This window comes from Rhinolophus hipposideros (assembly GCF_964194185.1).
Source record: "Rhinolophus hipposideros genome assembly, chromosome: 7".
Lineage (NCBI taxonomy): Eukaryota > Metazoa > Chordata > Mammalia > Chiroptera > Rhinolophidae > Rhinolophus > Rhinolophus hipposideros.
The window spans coordinates 537043-555745 of record NC_138053.1 but is presented as its reverse complement, the minus strand read 5'-3'; the positions used below and the strand labels follow the sequence as shown (position 1 = coordinate 555745).

General features: G+C 42.4%; 2 protein-coding genes and 1 pseudogene across 5 annotated transcripts in view; 2 read left to right on the top strand and 1 right to left on the bottom strand.

Annotated features, from left to right (window-relative positions):
• SEPTIN14 (septin 14) overlaps positions 1 to 18703 on the top strand; it is a gene marked incomplete at both ends in the record, with an annotated part of 390465 nt that overhangs the window by 87747 nt on the left and 284015 nt on the right. The window lies entirely within an intron of this gene.
• The window catches only part of NIPSNAP2 (nipsnap homolog 2), a 39866-nt gene that overhangs the window by 17714 nt on the left and 3449 nt on the right, over positions 1 to 18703 (bottom strand). Inside the window, exons 2-3 of one of the 3 annotated variants that reach the window (XM_081053027.1) lie at positions 13023 to 13162; positions 12895 to 12940 (exon numbers count right to left, since the gene is read on the bottom strand). The exons of 1 other annotated variant lie outside the window; for it this stretch is intronic. In XM_081053027.1, coding sequence (XP_080909153.1) covers positions 12895 to 12940; positions 13023 to 13162 — 186 coding nt within the window. The remainder of the gene's footprint in view (positions 1 to 12894; positions 12941 to 13022; positions 13163 to 18703) is intronic. One more of the 3 variants, XM_081053029.1, reaches the window with a different exon arrangement.
• On the top strand, positions 934 to 3365 carry LOC308500147 (potassium/sodium hyperpolarization-activated cyclic nucleotide-gated channel 2-like; annotated as a pseudogene). Its single transcript has 2 exons — positions 934 to 975; positions 1045 to 3365. The product of its transcript is annotated as a potassium/sodium hyperpolarization-activated cyclic nucleotide-gated channel 2-like (transcript).

Genomic DNA, 18703 nt, shown 5'->3' with positions numbered 1-18703 from the left:
AGAACATTTATAAGCAACTCAAGTACAGTGATGAAAGTGATAAAGAGCCAAAGGTTCTAAGATTCCAGGTACCATGGGTCTACTATTTGCCATTCTAAAAAGAAAATAAGTACTTAAGAATGGTGATATTTATAAAAGCTAAGTTCTGCTGGTTTCAAAGAGAGGAAAAATGAGGGAAATAGAACTAGAAAAAGAACATGGAAAAAATAAGAAAGTGAAGAAGGTAAGTTTAAGACCGGGGAGACAACAAAAGTGCAAAACCAGGAAGAAAAGAGGAACAGAGAACGCACTGGCCTTAAGCGGGAGAAGCCAGAGCCAGAACACAATAGTCTGGAAGTGACCCCACCCTGATAGTTCCAAAGGGCACCAATGTGACAGAAGAATCACGTTAAAGATATAACATATGTTAAAGATATGTTAAAGATATAACATAAAGCATACATTAAATTCTATTCAATTCAACCAACCGAGAGGATTTGAGAGGTATCACATAACCCCATACTGAACACACCACCTAGTCCATCACCACTGACTGTACAGGAGTAGAGATAAAGCACTGACACATCACTGGCAATGTATTTAACAGGGGTGTCAGAGCTTGGTTCATGGAAACCGCCTTGTAGTACAGATTCTAATTTATAGGGAAAAGCAAAGGGAAGAGACATAACCATGCCACATCAAGAAAAAAGCTAAAGCCTGCATACTTTTGAATAGAAAAACTATGATGAAAAAGCACAATACAGACTTGATGTGAAAGGATATCAAAGATCAGAAATGAAATCTGTTCAAATTATTTGCTGACATTGAATGGTACTGAGCTAGTGACCACCACCAGATGCCGGGATACCAGGACTAGGTGTATATTAATGGTGAACAGAGGGGCTCCGGCCGGCGGCTGCGGCTCTGCTCCTCACTGCCCGGCGCCGCCTCGCCATGGATGCGCGCGGGGGCGGCAGTGGTCCCGGGAGAGCCCAGGCGCGACCCCCTCCCGGGCCTGCGCAGCTCCAGCAGTCGTCCTGAGCCGAGAGGGGCGCCCCGGCCCAGCTCCAAAGTCGCGACAGCTCGTGCGACAGCCCGGGCAGCCCGGGAGTGGCGAGCACAGCCAAGGGCAGCCCTCATGGCGAGCGCGGGCGCTGCGAGGCTCCGTGCAGCCTCAGGGCAGCCCCGAGGGCCCGGCTTGGAGGCCCAAGGTGAGTTCTCGTGCCGGGGGCGGACGAGGCCAGCAGTGAGGAGGCGGGCCGGGGGGAGCCGCACAGCAGCCAGGCCAGCGCGCTCCGACGGCCGGCATCAGCAAGTTCTCCTGCAGACGTTCAGCAGCCACACGGCCGCAGAGCGCGAGGAGGAGCATGAGGAGCATGTCAGGTCGGCGGGGGCCTGGCTCGTCCACCTGGACAGCGACTGCAGGTTCTCCTGGGACTTCACCACGCTGCTTGCTGTTCACGGTGCGAAACCTCATCATCATCCCGGTGGGCACCACCTTCTTCAAGGACGAGACCACGGCCCCCTGGACCATGATCCACGTGGTCCCGGACGCGTTCTTCCTCCTGGACCTGGTGCTTAACTTCTGCACCAGCCTCGTGATCCAGGACAACGCCGACATCATCCTGGACCCGAGAAGATCAAGAAGTACCTGCGTACGTGGTTTGCGGTGGACTTTGTGTCCTCCATCCCCGTGGACTACATCTTCCTCCTCGAGGAGAAGGGCATCGACTCCGAGGTCTACAAGACGGCGCGCGCCCTGCACAGCGTGCGCTTCCGAGAATCCTCGGCCTGCTCCGCCTGCCGCGCCTCACCCGCTACACCCACCAAGGGGAGGACATCTTCCACATGACCTATGACCTGGCGAGCGCGGCCATGCGCATCTGCAACCTCTTCAGTGTGACGCTGCTGCTGTGCCACTGGACGGCCGCCTGCAGTTCCTGGGACTTACCACGCGACTGCTGGGTGTCCGTCAGCGGCATGCTGAACCACTCGTGGAGCGAGCTGTCTCCCTCCGTGCTGCTCATCGCCATGAGCCACATGCTGTGCCCTGGGTATGGGCAGCAGGTGCTGCAGAGCATGACTGACACCTGGCTGACGATACTATGATCGTGGGTGCCACCGTGTTCATCGGCCACGCCACCGCCCTCATCGTCGCTGGGCTCTTCGAGGCGCCAGTACCCAGAGAAGCACAAGCAGGTGGAGCAGTACATGTCCCTCCACAAGCTGCTTGCCGCCTTCCGCGGGAAGATCCGCTACTACGAGCACCATTACCAGGGCAAGATGTTTGACGACGACGACAGCATCCTGGGTGAGCTCACCGGGCCCCTGCGGGAAGCAGGAGGCCTTGATGCCATTGTCTGCCAATGCTGACGCCAACGCTGTCACGGCCATGCTGACCAAACTCAAATTCGAGGTATTCCAGCCGGGTGACATCACCATCCATGAGGGCACCATTGGCAAGATGGACGTCATTTAGCACGGCGTGCTCAGCGTGCTCACCAAGGGCAACAAGGAGATGAAGCCGTCCGATGGCTCTTTTGGGGAGATCTGCCTGCTAACGCCCGCTGACGCACAGCGAGGGCTCCGGCCGACATCTACTGCCGTCTGTACTCTTTCAGCATGGACTTCAAGGAGGTGCTGGTGGAGTACTCCATGATGTGGTGGGCGTTCGAGACCGTGGCCATCAACTGCCTGGACCGGATCAGCAAGAACTGCATCCTGCTGCACAAGGTCCAGCATGACCTCCACTTAGGGGTGTTCAACAATCAGGAGAATGCCATCATCCAGATTGTCAAGTACGACCGCAAGATGGTGCAGCAGGCCGAACTGGGCCAGCCCATCGGCCTCTTTCTGCTGCTGCTGCTGCAGGTCACCTCAGCCATCGCCACGTTTCAGCAGGCGGTGGCCATGAGCTTCTGCCCGCAGGTGGCGCCCGCTAGTGGAGTGCTGGAGCTCGGCTCGCCTGCGCCTTGTGCGCCGCCTGCCCCCGGGCCTGATTCGGCTGCCACTGCCTCGCAGGGGCCTGCATCTACTGCCAGCTGTTCCCCTCCTCCTGTGCACCCGCCACTCCGAGTGCCGCGGACGTCACCCTACAGTGGCGCGCCTAGCTTTCCAGCTGTGCCTTGCGCAGGGACCGCACTGCCAGCGTGTTGCCTGACCTGCTCCTGGCACCTTTCTGTCTTGCAGCCCTGGCTGCCCCATGGCACCCCTGGGCCTGGCCCTGCAGCCCCAGTGCATACGGTCAGCAGCTTCACACTAGGACTGGGGCCCACACCCAGGCAGCTGCGCCCAGCGGGGACCACAGGAACTTAGCCTCGCCTGGCGCAGGTGGAGGTCTCGACCTGCTGGACTCTGCATGGTCACGCCTGTTGTCCAACTTGTGACCCTCGCTGCATGGCCCCACGGGCCCGAGTGGGGCAGGGGCGGGGACTTCATCCAGACCAAAGCTATGCCATTGCGCTGCCCTGGCCACCCACCCCATGAGCCATAGAGGAGTCATACCATACGTAGTTGTAGTTGGACAGGCGGACCTGCCAGTGGGGCAGCCCCTTCCGAGCCCCCGCCGTCCACCCTCATGACCCTGTGCCCAACCGCATCACCCCTACCCCCAGCAGTGGCCTCGCAAGCGTGCGAGGGGGCTCCTTCACCTCGATGCCTCAGAAACTGGGGCATCGAGGTGAGGAGATGGCTGTGGAGGAGATGGCCGTGGAGTCCTGCCTGCCCCCGCCCTCTTTAGTGGCCCTCCGTCCAGGGGGACTCTGTGTAAGTGCAATACGTGGCCCGCCGGCTTCCCGCTCCCTCCATCGCGCTCATGCCATTGCCGACCAAGCCACTATGCATGTGCCATGGTGACCTCCCTGGAGCTGGCACACAGAGCCTTCCAGTGCCTGGCACCCAGGGGCTCGCAGTCCTGGCTGCACATGGGTGTTGGGGCGAGGCTTGGGGGTCCCTGCCTTCGTTATGAATGTACTGACAAGTCGAGGCAGCAGCACTCCCCACTACGCCACCCATGCCCCACTAATCCCCACATCCCCATTCCGTGCAATAAACAACAGCATTGATGCCCCCCCCAAAAAAATAGTTAACAGTGAAAAGGTCAGATTGGTTTTTTGTCTCACTAAAAACCCATAAAAGTAAATGCCACCCCTCAAAAAATACACATGGGAGAGTGACATCATAGGAAGGGTGGCAGCGGGGCACACTTTTTGAATTCTCCTCCGGATCTTATCACAAATGGGACATATAACCCATCAAAGTACTTTCTGCTCATCACGCAGAACAGCTAAGTGACTCGTGCAAGGATTACTTGCAGGTGGGCAAATTGGGCGAGCAGGGAAAGAGGGAAGGGAGCGGAGTGGAGACGTGGACCACATCTGCGGTGGTGGAAACGCGGCCGGCATCCGCAGCTACAGAGACGCAGGGGATCTCAGGACAGAACAGAGAACACAAAAGCCAGGAGGTGCGCTCTTTCCCTGCGTCCCACAGCTGATCTCTCCTGCTGAGGGGGCAGAATATCCAGCATTGGAGGCAATAACCTCAGCTGGGTCCTCCAGTTGGGCCCTAGGCCGGACAAAGGACACAAACTCCATACCTGGGCCCCTCCCCCCCATTCTTCTAATCGTACCCCTGCACTTTCAGAGACTTAAACTGGCCCCTGAACTGAGGAATACTGTCAGATTACAGAGGAACCTTAGTGCTCAGGCTCTGGGAAGACTGGCAGGCAGCTCTGACCCAGGGAAGAGGCTGGGAAGTGTGATTTTTGCTGGGCTAGGAGAGAAGAGACTCCTCCATCCCCAGTCACCACCTTTTCTGGCCTGCAGGAAGAGTGTGACACGGCTGGGCTGGGAGAGAGAAGGCCCCTCCATCCCGCCCCTCACCTTTTCTGGCCTGCCTAGGGCGGGGCAAGTGCAACTACAGAGGCACTCCCAGGAATCAGCAGTAAGTGGCATAGGCAGCTCCGGCTTTTAGCAGCTGAGAAATCTACGCCCGACGCACACACACGCACACACACACACACACAAACACGCACATGCGCACACACACATTCACACACACACACACACACACACACACACACGGAAGAAGTGCCTTAAGACTCAGGAGAACTGGACACAGGGCTGGTGTTGCTACTCTCAGTGTGCATATGTGCAGGCAAGGGCAAAAACTGCATTGACTGTAAAAACTACCATCCAGACCCCTCAGCCCCACGCATTTAAATCTACAGTCCCAAAGTCACTCTGGGCACCAGGTGACCAGCTCTGCCTGCACAATACGCAGGGGACTCTTTGGTACAGCAGAGGACAACCTGGAGATTACTTGGTGGGCTTAAGCCAAGACTGGTGCTGCTTTTTGTTTTGCTTTGTTTTGATATCTTTGCCTGTGTTGAGTGGGGGTTGTCGGTTGTTTTTACATGTGAATGTATTTGATTTTTTCTTTGTTGTTGTTGTTGTGCTTGGTGATTTGCTTTGTTCTGAAATTGCCCTACCAGGGCCCAGATCAAGAGGCACAAGATTCAACATATCCAGAGGCCAACTACAGACCAAACCAGAGTACTACCGGATTTGACTTATAAGTGACACACCCAGAGGGAATTTTCTACAGGCACAAGAGCCCATAGGGACCAAACCACATTTAAGTGGTCAACCCTCACGCACCCTGCGGACACCCTGTGGTGGGCAGAGCCTAGTCTCACAACTAGTCAGCCTAGGAGTTAACCCCACCTACTCACATGCAAAACGCAATTAAAGGTCTTCTTGAACAGGACAATATACACAACACAAGAGTCACCTTTGGAGCACACGCAGAAGAGAAGAACGAAGTAGTCCAAGTCAAATATAAAGGACACATGCTACATAAGATAACCCAACAAGAACTAAGAACTCTAGGGGATCTACCTAATACATCAGAGCAAACACAGGGAGTCAGCGAGAATGGGGAGACAAAGAAACATGTCCCAAATAAAAGAACAGAAGAAACCTCCAGAAGTGGAACCAAATGAAACAGAGGTAACCAACCTATCAGAGACAGAGTTCAGAACACTGGTGAGAAGAATGTTTAAGGAGCTTAGATACGACATAAAGAAGGATGTAGAAATCATAACAAACAACCAGTTAGAACTAAAGAACACAATTATCGAAATTAAGAACTCACTTGAAGGAATTACCAGCAGGTTAGATGAAGCAGAGGATTGAATCAGCAACTTAGAAGACGAGTTAGCAGAGATCACCCAAACAGAAAAACAGAAAGAAAAAAGAACAAAAAACAATGAAGATGGGTTAAGAGACTTCTGGGATAACATCAAGCGCAACAACATGCGCATCATAGGAATATCAGAAGGTGAAGAGAGGAAGCAAGGGGAACACAGGGGACTTCATCCAGACCAAATATGAGAACATATTTGAAGTAATAATGTTCAAAAACTTCCCTAACCTGATGAAGGAAACCAACATACAAGCCCAGGAAGTGCAGAGAGTTCCAAGCAGGATAAACCCAAACAGGTCCATACCAAGACACATTATAGGTAAAATGGCAAAGCTTAAAGATAAAGAGAGAATCCTAAAAGCAGCAAGAGAAAGACAGAGGGTTACATACAAGGGAACTCCCATTAGACTATCAAATGACTTTTCTACAGAAACATTGAAGGCCAGGAGGGAGTGGCAGGAGATACTCAAAGTGATGGAAAACAAAGGCCTACAACCTAGATTGCTTTATCCAGCAAGGCTATCATTTAAAGTTGATGGTGAGATAAAGAGCTTCCCTGAAAAGAATAAGCTAAAGGAATTTATTACCACCAAGGCAGCATTGCAAGAAATACTGAAAAGACTTCTGTAAATAAAAGAAAGATGAAAACAATCTAACTACAAATTAAAAAATGGAATAACTATGTACATATCAATAATCACTTTAAATGATTAAATGCTCCAATCAAGACACATAGGATAGCTCAGTGGATAATAAAGCAAGACCCTTGTATATGCTGTTTACAAGAGACCTCAGATCAAAAGACACACACAGGCTGAAAGTGAAGGGTTGGAGTAAGATATTTCATGCAAATGGAAATAAGAAAAAAGCTGGAGTTGCAATACTTATATCTGACGAAATAGACTTTAAAATGAAGAACATATTAAAAGACAAAGATGGGCACTATATAATAATAAAGGGATAGATCCAACAAGAAAATAATCCTAATAAACATCTATGCACCCAACAAAGGAGCACCTAAATTTATGAAACAGGTATTGACTGACATAAAGACAGAGATCAACAGTAACACTATCATGGTAGGGGACTTCAACACACCTCTGACAACAAGGGACAGGTCTTCCAGACATAAAATCAATATGGAAACAACAGACTTAAATGATACATTGGACCACTTGGATTTAATCGATATTTTCAGAGCATTTCACCCCAATGCTTCAAAATACACGTTCTTCTCAAGTGCACATGGAACATTTTCCAAGATAGACCATATGTTAGGCCACAAAACAAGTCTTGATAAATTTAAGAAAATTGAAATCATACCAATTGTCTTCTCTGACCACAGTGCTATGAAATTATAAATGAACTACAGGAAAAAAACTGGAAGACACACCAACTTATGGAGGCTGAATAACATGTTACTAAATAATGAATGGGTCAAACAGCAGATCAAGGAAGAAATCAAAAGATACCTCCAGACAAACGAAAATGAAAACACGACGACCCAAAATCTATGGGATGCCGTGAAAGCAGTCCTAAGAGGGAAATTCATAGCATTGCAGGCCTACCTAAATAAAGAAGAAACATCACTAATCAACAGTTTATCTTCACACTTAAGGGATCTGGAAAAAGAACAGCAAAATAAGCCCAAAGGGAGCACAAGGAAGGAGATAATAAAGATCAGAGAGGAAATAAATGAAATAGAAACCAGAAAAACAATACAAAAGATCAATGAATCCAAGAGTTGGTTCTTAGAGAAGATAAACAAAATTGACAAACCTTTAGCCAGACTCATTAAAAAAAAGAGAGAGGACCCAAATTAATAAAATCAGAAACGAAAGAGGAGAAGTAACAACAGACACTGCAGAAATACAAAAAAAGTTTTAAGAACTTACTATGAGCAACTATATGCCTACAAATTTGACAATCTGGAAGAAATGGACAACTTTCTAGAGGCGCACAACCTTCCAAGGCTAACTCAAGAAGAAACAGAGAACCTGAATAGACTGATTACCACCAGGGAAATTGAACCAGTAATCAACAATCTCCCAACAAGCAAAAGCCCTGGACCAGATGGCTTTACAAGTGAATTTTACAAAACGTTCAAAAAGAATTATCACCTATTCTCCTCAAGCTCTTCCAAAAAATCCAGAAGGAGGGAAGACTCCCAAACACTTTTTATGAAGCCACTATCACCCTGATCCCAAAATCAGAGAAAGACACCACAAAAAAAAAAAAACTACGGGCCGATATCTCTAATGAACATAGATGCAAAAATCCTCAACAAAGTATTAGCGAAGAGAATTCAGCAATACATTAAAAGATCATACACCATGATCAAGTGGGATTCATCGATGGTATGCAAGGGTGGTTCAACATCCGCAAATCAATTAATGTGATACACCACATTAACAAAATGAAAAATAAAAATCACATGATCATATCAATAGATGCAGAAAAAGCATTTGATAAAATCCAGCATCCATTTATGATAAAAACCCTTAAGAAAGTGAGAATAGAGTGATCATACCTCAACATAATAAATGCGATATATGAAAAACCCACAGCTAACATCATACTCAATGGGGAAAAGCTAAAACCATTTCCCCTAAGATCAGGAACAAGGCAAGGTTGCCCACTTTCTCCACTTCTATTCAACATAGTGCTGGAAGTTCTAGCCACAGCAATCAGACAAGAAAAAGAAATAAAAGGCATCCAAATTGGTGAGGAGGAAGTAAAATTGTCATTATATGCAGATGATATATACTATATAGAGAGAACCCTAAAGACTCCACCAAGAAACTATTAGAACTGATAGATGAATTTAGTAAAGTAGCAGGATACAAAATTAATATTCAGAAATAAGTTGCATTTGTATATACCAATAATAAAATATCAGAAGGAGAAATTAAAAAAACAATCCCATTTACAATTGCTTGAAAGACTATAAAATACCTGGGAATAAATTTAACCAATGAAGTAAAGGATCTGTACTCAGAAAATTGTAAGACATTGAAGAAAGAAATGAAAGAAGATACAAATAGATGGAAACACATACCACGTTCATGGATAGGAAGAATTAATATAGTTAAAATGTCCATTCTGCCTAAGGCAAAGTACATATTCAACGCAATTCCTATCAAACTACCAACGACGTTTTTCACAGAAATAAAACACATAATTCTAAAATTTACATGGGACCATAAAAGACCCCGGATAGCCTCAGCAATCTTGAGAAATAAGAACAAAGTGGGAGGTATAATACCTGACATCAAATTGTACTACAAGGCTACAGTAATCAAAACAGCATGGTACTGGCATAAAAACAGACACATGGATCATAGGAACAGAATAGAGAGTCCAGAAATAAATCCATGCCTATATGGCCATTTTAATCTATGACAATGGAAGCAAGAATGTACGGTGGGATAAAGACAGTCTATTCAATAAATGGTGCTGGGAAACCTGGACAGACACATGCAAAAAAATGAAGCTGGACCACCTCCTGACACCATATACAAAAATAAATTCAAAATGGCTTAAATACTTAAATGTAAGATCTGAAACCATAAAATTCCTAGAAGAAAATATAGGAAGAAACTTCACAGACATTACCTGGAGTAGGATTTTTACTGACATATCCCCTCGCGCGAGGGAAGTAAGAGAAAAAATAAACGTGGGATTACATCAAACTAAAAAGGATTTTCACAGCAAAGGAAACCGTCAATAAAACAAAAAGGGATCCTACTGAATGGGAAAAGATATTTGCCAATGATATATCTGATAAGGGGTTAATATCACAAATTTGTAAAAAACTTACTCAAACTCAACTCCAAAAAACCAAACCCAATTAAAAAATGGGCAGAGGACATGAAGAGACATTTTTCTAAAAAGGACATACAGATGGCAAACAGACATATGAAGAAATGCTCAACCTCACTAACCATCAGAGAAATGCAAATAAAAACCACAATGAGATACCACCTTTCCCCAGTCAGAATGGCTATCATCAATAAATCAACAAACAACAAATGCTGGCACGGATGTGGAGAAAACGGAATGCTTGTGCACTGTTGGTGGGATTGCAGATTGGTGCAGCCACTATGGAAAACAGTATGGAGGTATCTCAAAAATCTGAAAATGGAACAACCTTATGATCCAGCAATTCCACTCCTAGGTATCTATCCGGAGAAATGAAAAACTCTAATTCAAAAATCTGTATGCACTCCTATGTTTATTGCAGCACTATACACAATAGCCAAGACATGGAAACAACCAAAATGCCCATCAGTAGATGACTGGTTTAAGAAACTGTGGTACATTTATACAATGGAGTATTGCGCAGTCATAAAGAAGAAAGAAATCTTACCGTTTGCAACAACATGGATGGACCTGGAGAACATTATGTTAAGTGAAATAAGTCAGACAGAGAAAGACAAATACCACATGATCTCACTTATATGCGGAATCTAAAGAAGAGAATAAGTGAATGAACTAATCAGAAACAGTTTGGGAGACAAAGAAGAAAAACTGAGGGTTGCTAGATGGGCGGGGGGGGGGTGGGATAAGGGGGAAGGTGAGGAGAGTAGAAAACAGTCAGTAAACACAAGATGGCCACAGGGTTTTGAAAATTAATTTGTGGAACGTAATCAATAATGTTGTAAAGATTGTGTCCCATTTGGGAGACCACCTCAGGGATGATGTAGATGCCTGATCACGCACTGTACACCTGAAGCTGAACAATAATGAATGCCAACTATAATTTTATATATATATATGTATATATATGTATGTATATACTTACAAGAAGCGGAGTACAGCATTAGGAATAGAGACAGTGGAAATGTAACGGCTCTGTGCGATGTCAGAGGGATAGTGGATGGGGGACGGGGGTTCACACAGTGTGAGGGATATAAATGATAAACGTCTAAGTATTACTTTGTCTTGTGCACCCGAAACTAATAAAAAAAATATACACATGGTGTGGTCACTGTACTGGCTTATTAAGTCTTATGTTCAGAACTAAAGGGATTCATGGAAATAGAGGTGGGGAAAGATGGTTGTTTGGGAAATGAAAAATGGGCTTCCTTTTTGCCATGTGACATGAGCAGGAAATTGGAGTCAATGTGGAAGAAAAAAGCTAGAACAAACCATCCAGGTGGGCTCCAGGAAGGGACCGAAGCCTGACGATGGGACATAGGGTTTTCACCAATACAAAGGCATATATGGACTTATAGCCAATCCTCTTTGTTTGGGGCCCCAAACATGCTCTTGGAAGTCCTGGCCTGATCTGAATGGAAGTTACAAGGTAGGTAGTACCTGTACCCAGAAATGGATGGGTTGGGGAGAATCTCATGACTGGGGCCCCTACAAACCAGGCAGGAGTTAAGATTTTATGAACTGGAAATAGGGAGTTGCTGAAAGTTTCAGAGAAAAAAAAAAACATGATGAAGGAAAAAACAGAACTCAAGCAGATAGATTTGGCAAAGTTTGGGGTAAAGGACTGCAGGATGTGTGGAGTACAGGTGCGGCTAGGAGCCCAGGAGGAATTCAGAAAAGAGGCTACTTGGAAATGGGGTCAACAGGCCGGGAGAGGGAGATGGAGGAAACAAGCAAAGATAACAAGGTACCTGTCAAATGAGGAATGCACAGCCCTTCTAACTAACTGATAACAAAGAACTAAGGCAAGGGTGAGATAAAACCATGGTGAGTGACACACACACGGGGAGCTCCAAGAGCAAGCTCACTCCACCTGTTGGGTGTGAAGGGAGAGCAAGACATCCAAATAGACATGAACAGACAGAAATCTGAGACAGGAGATGAAGCAATAACCACAGGACAGGAAGGTAATCCAGGGCAACACCAGCACAGAGAAATACTTTCATTTTATGAGAGAAGATGTAGAAATAGCACCTGTTTTGTTTTAGGGCATGTTTTCATAAAGAGAAATGTGCTGCAGTGAGAGTTAATAGTTCACAAACCACCTCCAAAAATAAAACACCAGATTTTTTGCTTCTGAAAATTACGCAGATTCTGGTGACAAAAATCATTTTTCCCATGAAAGTAGCAGATGTTAAAGGCAAATAAATGCTTTTAAATTATATTTGCTCAGAAGTAATCATTAAAATACTATTTCTATTAAGAACTGATACACTTAATTTTCTCTTTAGCCTTAAAATTTAGGAATTCTATAAAGGCATATAGATCTCAAATCATGAGAATCTGGCAAATGGAAGATTTGGGAAGAAATGGCAGAAACATTCAAATACATACAGGATTTCCACGTGGCAGTTCCACTTAGAAGTAAAATTGGAGACAATGGAGGTCATGGGACATGAGTTCTAATTCCCAACACTACAGCTCTCCAGAGATGGGATGTATATGAATGTATTGAAGCAGAGACAGGAGGGTCTATAGAAAGGAGTCAGGCACTGGATGACCTAATGGATTAGACAGCCTTGCAAGGTTCCTTCCAACCTTAAGGGTCTAGAAACATTCTAGATTTGACAGTTTATGTAATGATTTAGCTGTATGAGTGCTAAAGTCAAAATGCCCTTGGTAATCCCACACAGAGCTCAATTTAACAGCCTCTGAACATTCAGCCTTAATAAGAGGGAACAAAGATCTTACTCTGCTATCAAGTGTTAGCTGAACCAACAAATATTAAAATCATTATTTTTCCCCAAGGAAAGGACAGTTTGGTATACACACCAAATTTTGTTGTATGCTTCTAGGCATTCCGGTTTAACGTTGTGAACTGAAACAAAAGAAAATTCAATGATAAACTTATGAACAAAGGGAGAAAAGTCAACTATGAAGATAGCAGACCTATCACTCACACTGTAATTTGTATAGACTGCTTGTTTCCTTTTTGGCTAGGAGATTAGAGTGGGCATCTTTTCTTGGATCAACTTTCCGGACAAATAAGGATTTTAACCAGCTGTCTTCTCGAGGTCTGTTATTGGAAGATGTCAATCTCCTATGGTATAACAGATACAAAAATCTGAGTCTCAATAGAGGTACAAACATTTCAGTGTCTTTAGGTAGTATCACATAGTACACTGTTTTCATAAATTCATCAATCCATTCAGCAAACATGCCTTGAGCACCTATTCTAGACACTGTTCTAGAATCCGGGATACCACAAAACCTCTGCTTTCCACTATGTGTGCTCTCAACAGCAGGTGCGAAGTGTAAAAGAAGTGGCTCTTCTAACAGAGTTCTCATGTTTATCTTTGCAATTTCCACTATGTTTTCCCCTCCTGCAAAGCAATTTTTGACTTAGAAAATATACACATGGAAATCTAGAGTAGCCAAACTCACAGAGAAAGAAAGTAGTAAGGTGGTTGCCAGGGATTGAGGGCAGAGTTTCACTTTGGAAAGATGAAAATTTTCTAGAGATGGATGGTTGCACAATAATGTGAATGTATAATACTATTACTGAACTGTACACTTAAAAATGACTAAAATTGCAAATTTTATGTTATCTATACTTTACCAGAATAAAAAAATGTGGAAAGCAATATACAGGGAAATGAATTCTGTGTTTAAAAATATTTTATTTTAGGGGACACAAAGAAAAAACCAGAGTTGTTAGATGGGCGGGGCTGGGGGGTGGGTTGGGGATAAGGGGAAAGGTGAAGGGATTAGGAAGCAGCTGGTAACCACAAGATGGCCTCAGGGTTTTTTGAAAATTAATTTGGGGAACTTATTCAATAATGTTGTAAAGATTTTGTTGGGTATCCGATAGACATGCGTCCTATTTGGGAGACCACCTCAGGGATACTGTGGATGCCTGATCATGGCATTGTACACCAGAAGCTAAACATTAATGAATGCCAACTATAATTTTATATATATAATGTGATGGTTCAGTGTGAGGTCGGAGGGATAGTGGACGTGGGGAGGGGGGTTCACAGTGTGAGGGATATAAATGATGAACATCTAAGTATTACCTTGTCTTGTACACCTGAAACTAATAAATTTAAAAAAAATTAAAAAAAAAATTATTTTACCCTTAACTAAATTAATCTTAAAATCCAGATTTTTAAGTGTCTAAAAAAAAACACCTAAGAATATAAACTTCATTAACACATAATTTGCTAATTTTTATCTCATAACAATGACTATTATACATGCTTTCAGAAAGTGAGGATAAATTTGACTGAAGTAACAAACTATACTTTAACCACAAACTTTTTCTTTCTTCTCTAAAAATTAAATTTATTGAGGTCACATTGGTTAACATTGTGTAATTTTCAAGTGTATAACCTTTTAATCTGACATCTGTGTACTCCATTCTGAGTTTATTTCCTTTAAAAAATTTTTTTTGTTTCTTTTTATTTTTTCATTTTTGTGTGTACTCTATTCTGTGCTCATCACCCTAAGTCTACTTTCCTTCCATTACCATATTCCCCTCCTCCCCACTTTTCCCTCTTGGAATCACCATTCTGTTGTCTGTGTCTATGAGTTTGTTTTTCAGTGCACACCTCCATATGCTGGTGAGTGGGATTACACATTTGTGTAACCTCCCTAGAGGGCAGTGTGATATTACCTATATGAAAATTAAAACTGTAGGCCTTTGGCCCAATAATTGCACTTGCAGTTATGTCCTACAGGCAGCTGTATTTAGGTAAGTACACAAAGTTGAATGCACAAGAACATTCATTACTGCCTTATTTCCAGTTTGTTCCCGATACAGGCAATTTGGATATCCATTAAAGGGACTGGACAAATGAATTAGGGAATATCCAAAATCAGAATAGAATGCAGTTATTTAAAAAAATGAGGTAGATGGGATTGCAAATTGGAAAACAGTACGGAGGTTCCTCAAAAAATTAAAAATAGAAGTACCTTATGATGATCCAGCAGTTCCACTCCTAGGTTATTTATCCAAAGAAATCCAAAACACTAATTCAAAAAAACATAAGCACCCCTATTGTTTACTGAAGTTCTATTCACAATAGCCAAGATATGGAAACAACTGAAATGTCCATCAACAGACAATTGGATAAAGAAATTGTGGTACATTTATACAATGGAGTATTACTCTGCCATAAAAAAACCCCACGGAATCCTACCATTTGCAAAAACATGGATGGACCTAAAGTATATTATGCTAAGTGAAATACATCAGATTGAGAAAGATAAATACTGTCTGATCTCACTTACGGACAGAATAAGCAAACAAAACAGAAACAGACTCATAGATACAGAGAACTTATGGTTAATAGATAGTAGGGGGGTTGGGGGATGGGTGAGAAAGGTGAAGGGATTAGGAAGTACAAATTGGTAGTTACAAAACAGTCATGGGGATGTGAAACACAAGTATGGGGAATATGTTGTAAAGACTTCATAGTGTGTCAGATGGGTGCTGGACTTACTGGTGGGTTCACTTCATAGATTATATAAATGTGTAACCATTGCACTGTAAACCCGAGACTCATGTAAAATAATATTGAATGTCAACTATAACTAAAATACATATAACTAAAATATATATATATATATATATACATATATATATATATATATGAAGGTATGACAATTAAGTTTGCGAACTTGTTGCAACAATGTTGCTAAATTTTTTTGATATCAGAGGGAATATTCATTATGAATTTGTAACAACTAGACATTTAATCAAATTTATTATTTGGCAGTGCTGAGAAGGCTGCGTGAAAAAGTTAGACAACTTGACTTTTTCGCCAAGAATTCATGGTTCTTGTATCACGACATTATACCAGCTCACACTGCACTGTCTGTGAGGGAGTTTTTAGCCAGTAAACAAATAACTGTATTGGAACACCCTCCCTACTCACCTGATCTGGCTGCAAATGACTTTCTTTACCTGAAGACAAAGGAAATATTAAAAGGAAGACATTTTGATGACATTCAGGACATCAAGGGTAATACAATGACAGCTCTGATGGCCATTCCAGAAAAAGAGTTCCAAAATTGCTTTGAAGGGTGGACTAGGCAGTGGCATCAGTGCATAGCTTCCCAAGGGGAGTGCTTCGAAGGTGATTATAGTGATATTTAGCAATGAGGTATGCAGCACTTTTTCTAGGATGAGTTCGTGAACTTAACTGTCAGATCTTGTATATAGTCATGGGATGTCAAGTACAGCCTAGGGAACATAGTTAATGGTATTGTAACAGCTATGTACGGTGCCAGATGGGTAGTAGACTTGGTGGGGTTACCACTTTGTGAGGAGCGTAAATGTCTAGTATGCTGTTTTGTACACCTGAAACTAATGAATAACAACAACAAAAAGATTGAGGTAGATCTATACGCACATATTTCAGAGACATATTATGTTGTAAAAGCAGGCACATAACAGTACCATACATACACACACAAAGTGAGCTGCTAATAGTGAATAGCAGCCTTTCTTTTTTTGCTGAAAAAATATTGACTTGCTGCTTTAATGAACAAATAATACAATTTTCTCCCTCTAAGAGGTTCTCTGATTAAAACTAAATCATAGAATATCATTATAAACAGCTAGAAATCAGATAAAAAGGCTTTTGAATGATGTAAGCTTACAAATAAACAAACATAAAATATATAAATATAAAATTAATGTTTTCTATAAATAATGATCAAGAAATATAAAGTATTTTTTCAAATCTTTCAAAGGTTAAAAAGCAGCAAGCTCACAGTAAACAAGCAAAATAAGTTAATATGAGTCATGCAATTTTTCTTATAAGTGGAGACAAATATATAATCTTAAATGGCATTTGTAGAAAGAAGTTGGAAATTCTTCTATTTTTCTTTTACCATATGTTAAAATTTCATAGAATTAAGAAAGTGTTAATGGTGGTATCCCTGAGAGAAGGAGTTAAAAAATTAAGTCTTTAAAACTACTTTTTCAATAAACAAACTTTTACAATTAAAATAAATATATATAAAAACTATTAGCCCTTTACAAAAACCAAAATCATATGGTATTTGTTTCTGTTTTCAATTCACTCTTTGATTATGTAAATAAACTCATTTGGAAGAAGGCAATTATCTAAATGAATCATGCTAAAATTCATTTCAATAAAAATAAAAACATTTTGTCAATAAATTTTGAAATAAATTTCACCATGATTCATTTGGAGAATTTGCATGAAGCAAAATGGCAAGTATATAAAATTAGTGTATAAAATTTCTACAAAGTAGAAAGTTTTAATACTTGTTAGAAGAACTTTGTATAATTCTTGTTTTTCTTTATTTTGGATTTTAAGTTCACTAAACAGAAATTGTGTTTAAAATTCTTGGTTAAATAAATTGTGAGAGCTTAGGAATAACAATTATGAGCAACTAAGGAAGGGGTACCATGCAAGTTTCTAAAAATATTAGTTCTAGGGAATTTAAAATATGAAATACTTACCAAAGTAAATACTACTAATAGTTTTTACTGTATCCTTCCAGAAATGCATACACAAGCATACGTACATATGTTGATATTTAATTTCTATGGCATTTAATACTTTATAAAATGAGAGCGTATAAACAATTACCGGCAGACTAAAATCTGGAGGGGGAAAAATTCCAAAATAATTTTTCTCTTTATTAAAATTTAAGGGGATTACACGTTAATAAGTACATATTCCCTGCTAGGCATTGGACTAAACAGTTTGTCCATGTCACCTCATGTAGCCCTCAGAACAATCTAGCAAGGTAAGTATTATCGAATGTTAAAAGATTGGCTCAGAGAGGCAATTTATGACCTGAGTTAAGAAGTGGTAAAATAAATATATAAACCTAGATCTATGAAATTCAAAATATTTTTACTAATAAGGGATGCCTTCCAAACACAAATCTCCCCATCTGAGCATTTGTTCCAGGTTTTAATAATACCAAAGATATGTACTTTAGAACGGGTAAAACGAGTCAGAGATATGGAAATGTTTTGTAAACTAAAGATAAGCCTAAGAAGTAGTCAATACTACAGGCCACACGTAAGACCCTGATTGGTGTTTGCTGGTGAATTTGAGTAGCAACTGACAAATGAAGAACAGTCTGGCCCAGCATTCCCCCCAACTGACTGTCAAACTCTGAAATCTTTCAAGTGTCAGGCAACCAAAGCTGCCTAATGTGCCCAGGTCATCTAGCTGTCCAAGCTGAATAATGGAAGAGGGTAGAAGCAGCTATAACAATAGCTGATAGGGTGATAAGATTGGGGCTGGGGATCTTTAATGACAACAAACACCACAATCAGCTGTCTTTATCAATTCATATACATGTTATGTGGCACTTTACAGAGAGTGAGGTGTGGGCAGCACATTCCATAAAGCACTATACTTTAAATAGCATAAGCATTATGCGCCAGGCTCTGTGGCTATAAAGATGAATCGGATGCCTAGTGTGTGCAGACTCAGGGGAAAAAACTATTAGTAAACAGCTAGAGTGACCATGGACACTGCAGACTCACACACACACTGTGGGAGCTCAAGGGAATGAACCGTTAGCCTGGTCCAAGAGAAGCAAGAGCGACTCCAGTGGAGGCATTCTGGCTCTGTCTTGGAGGACA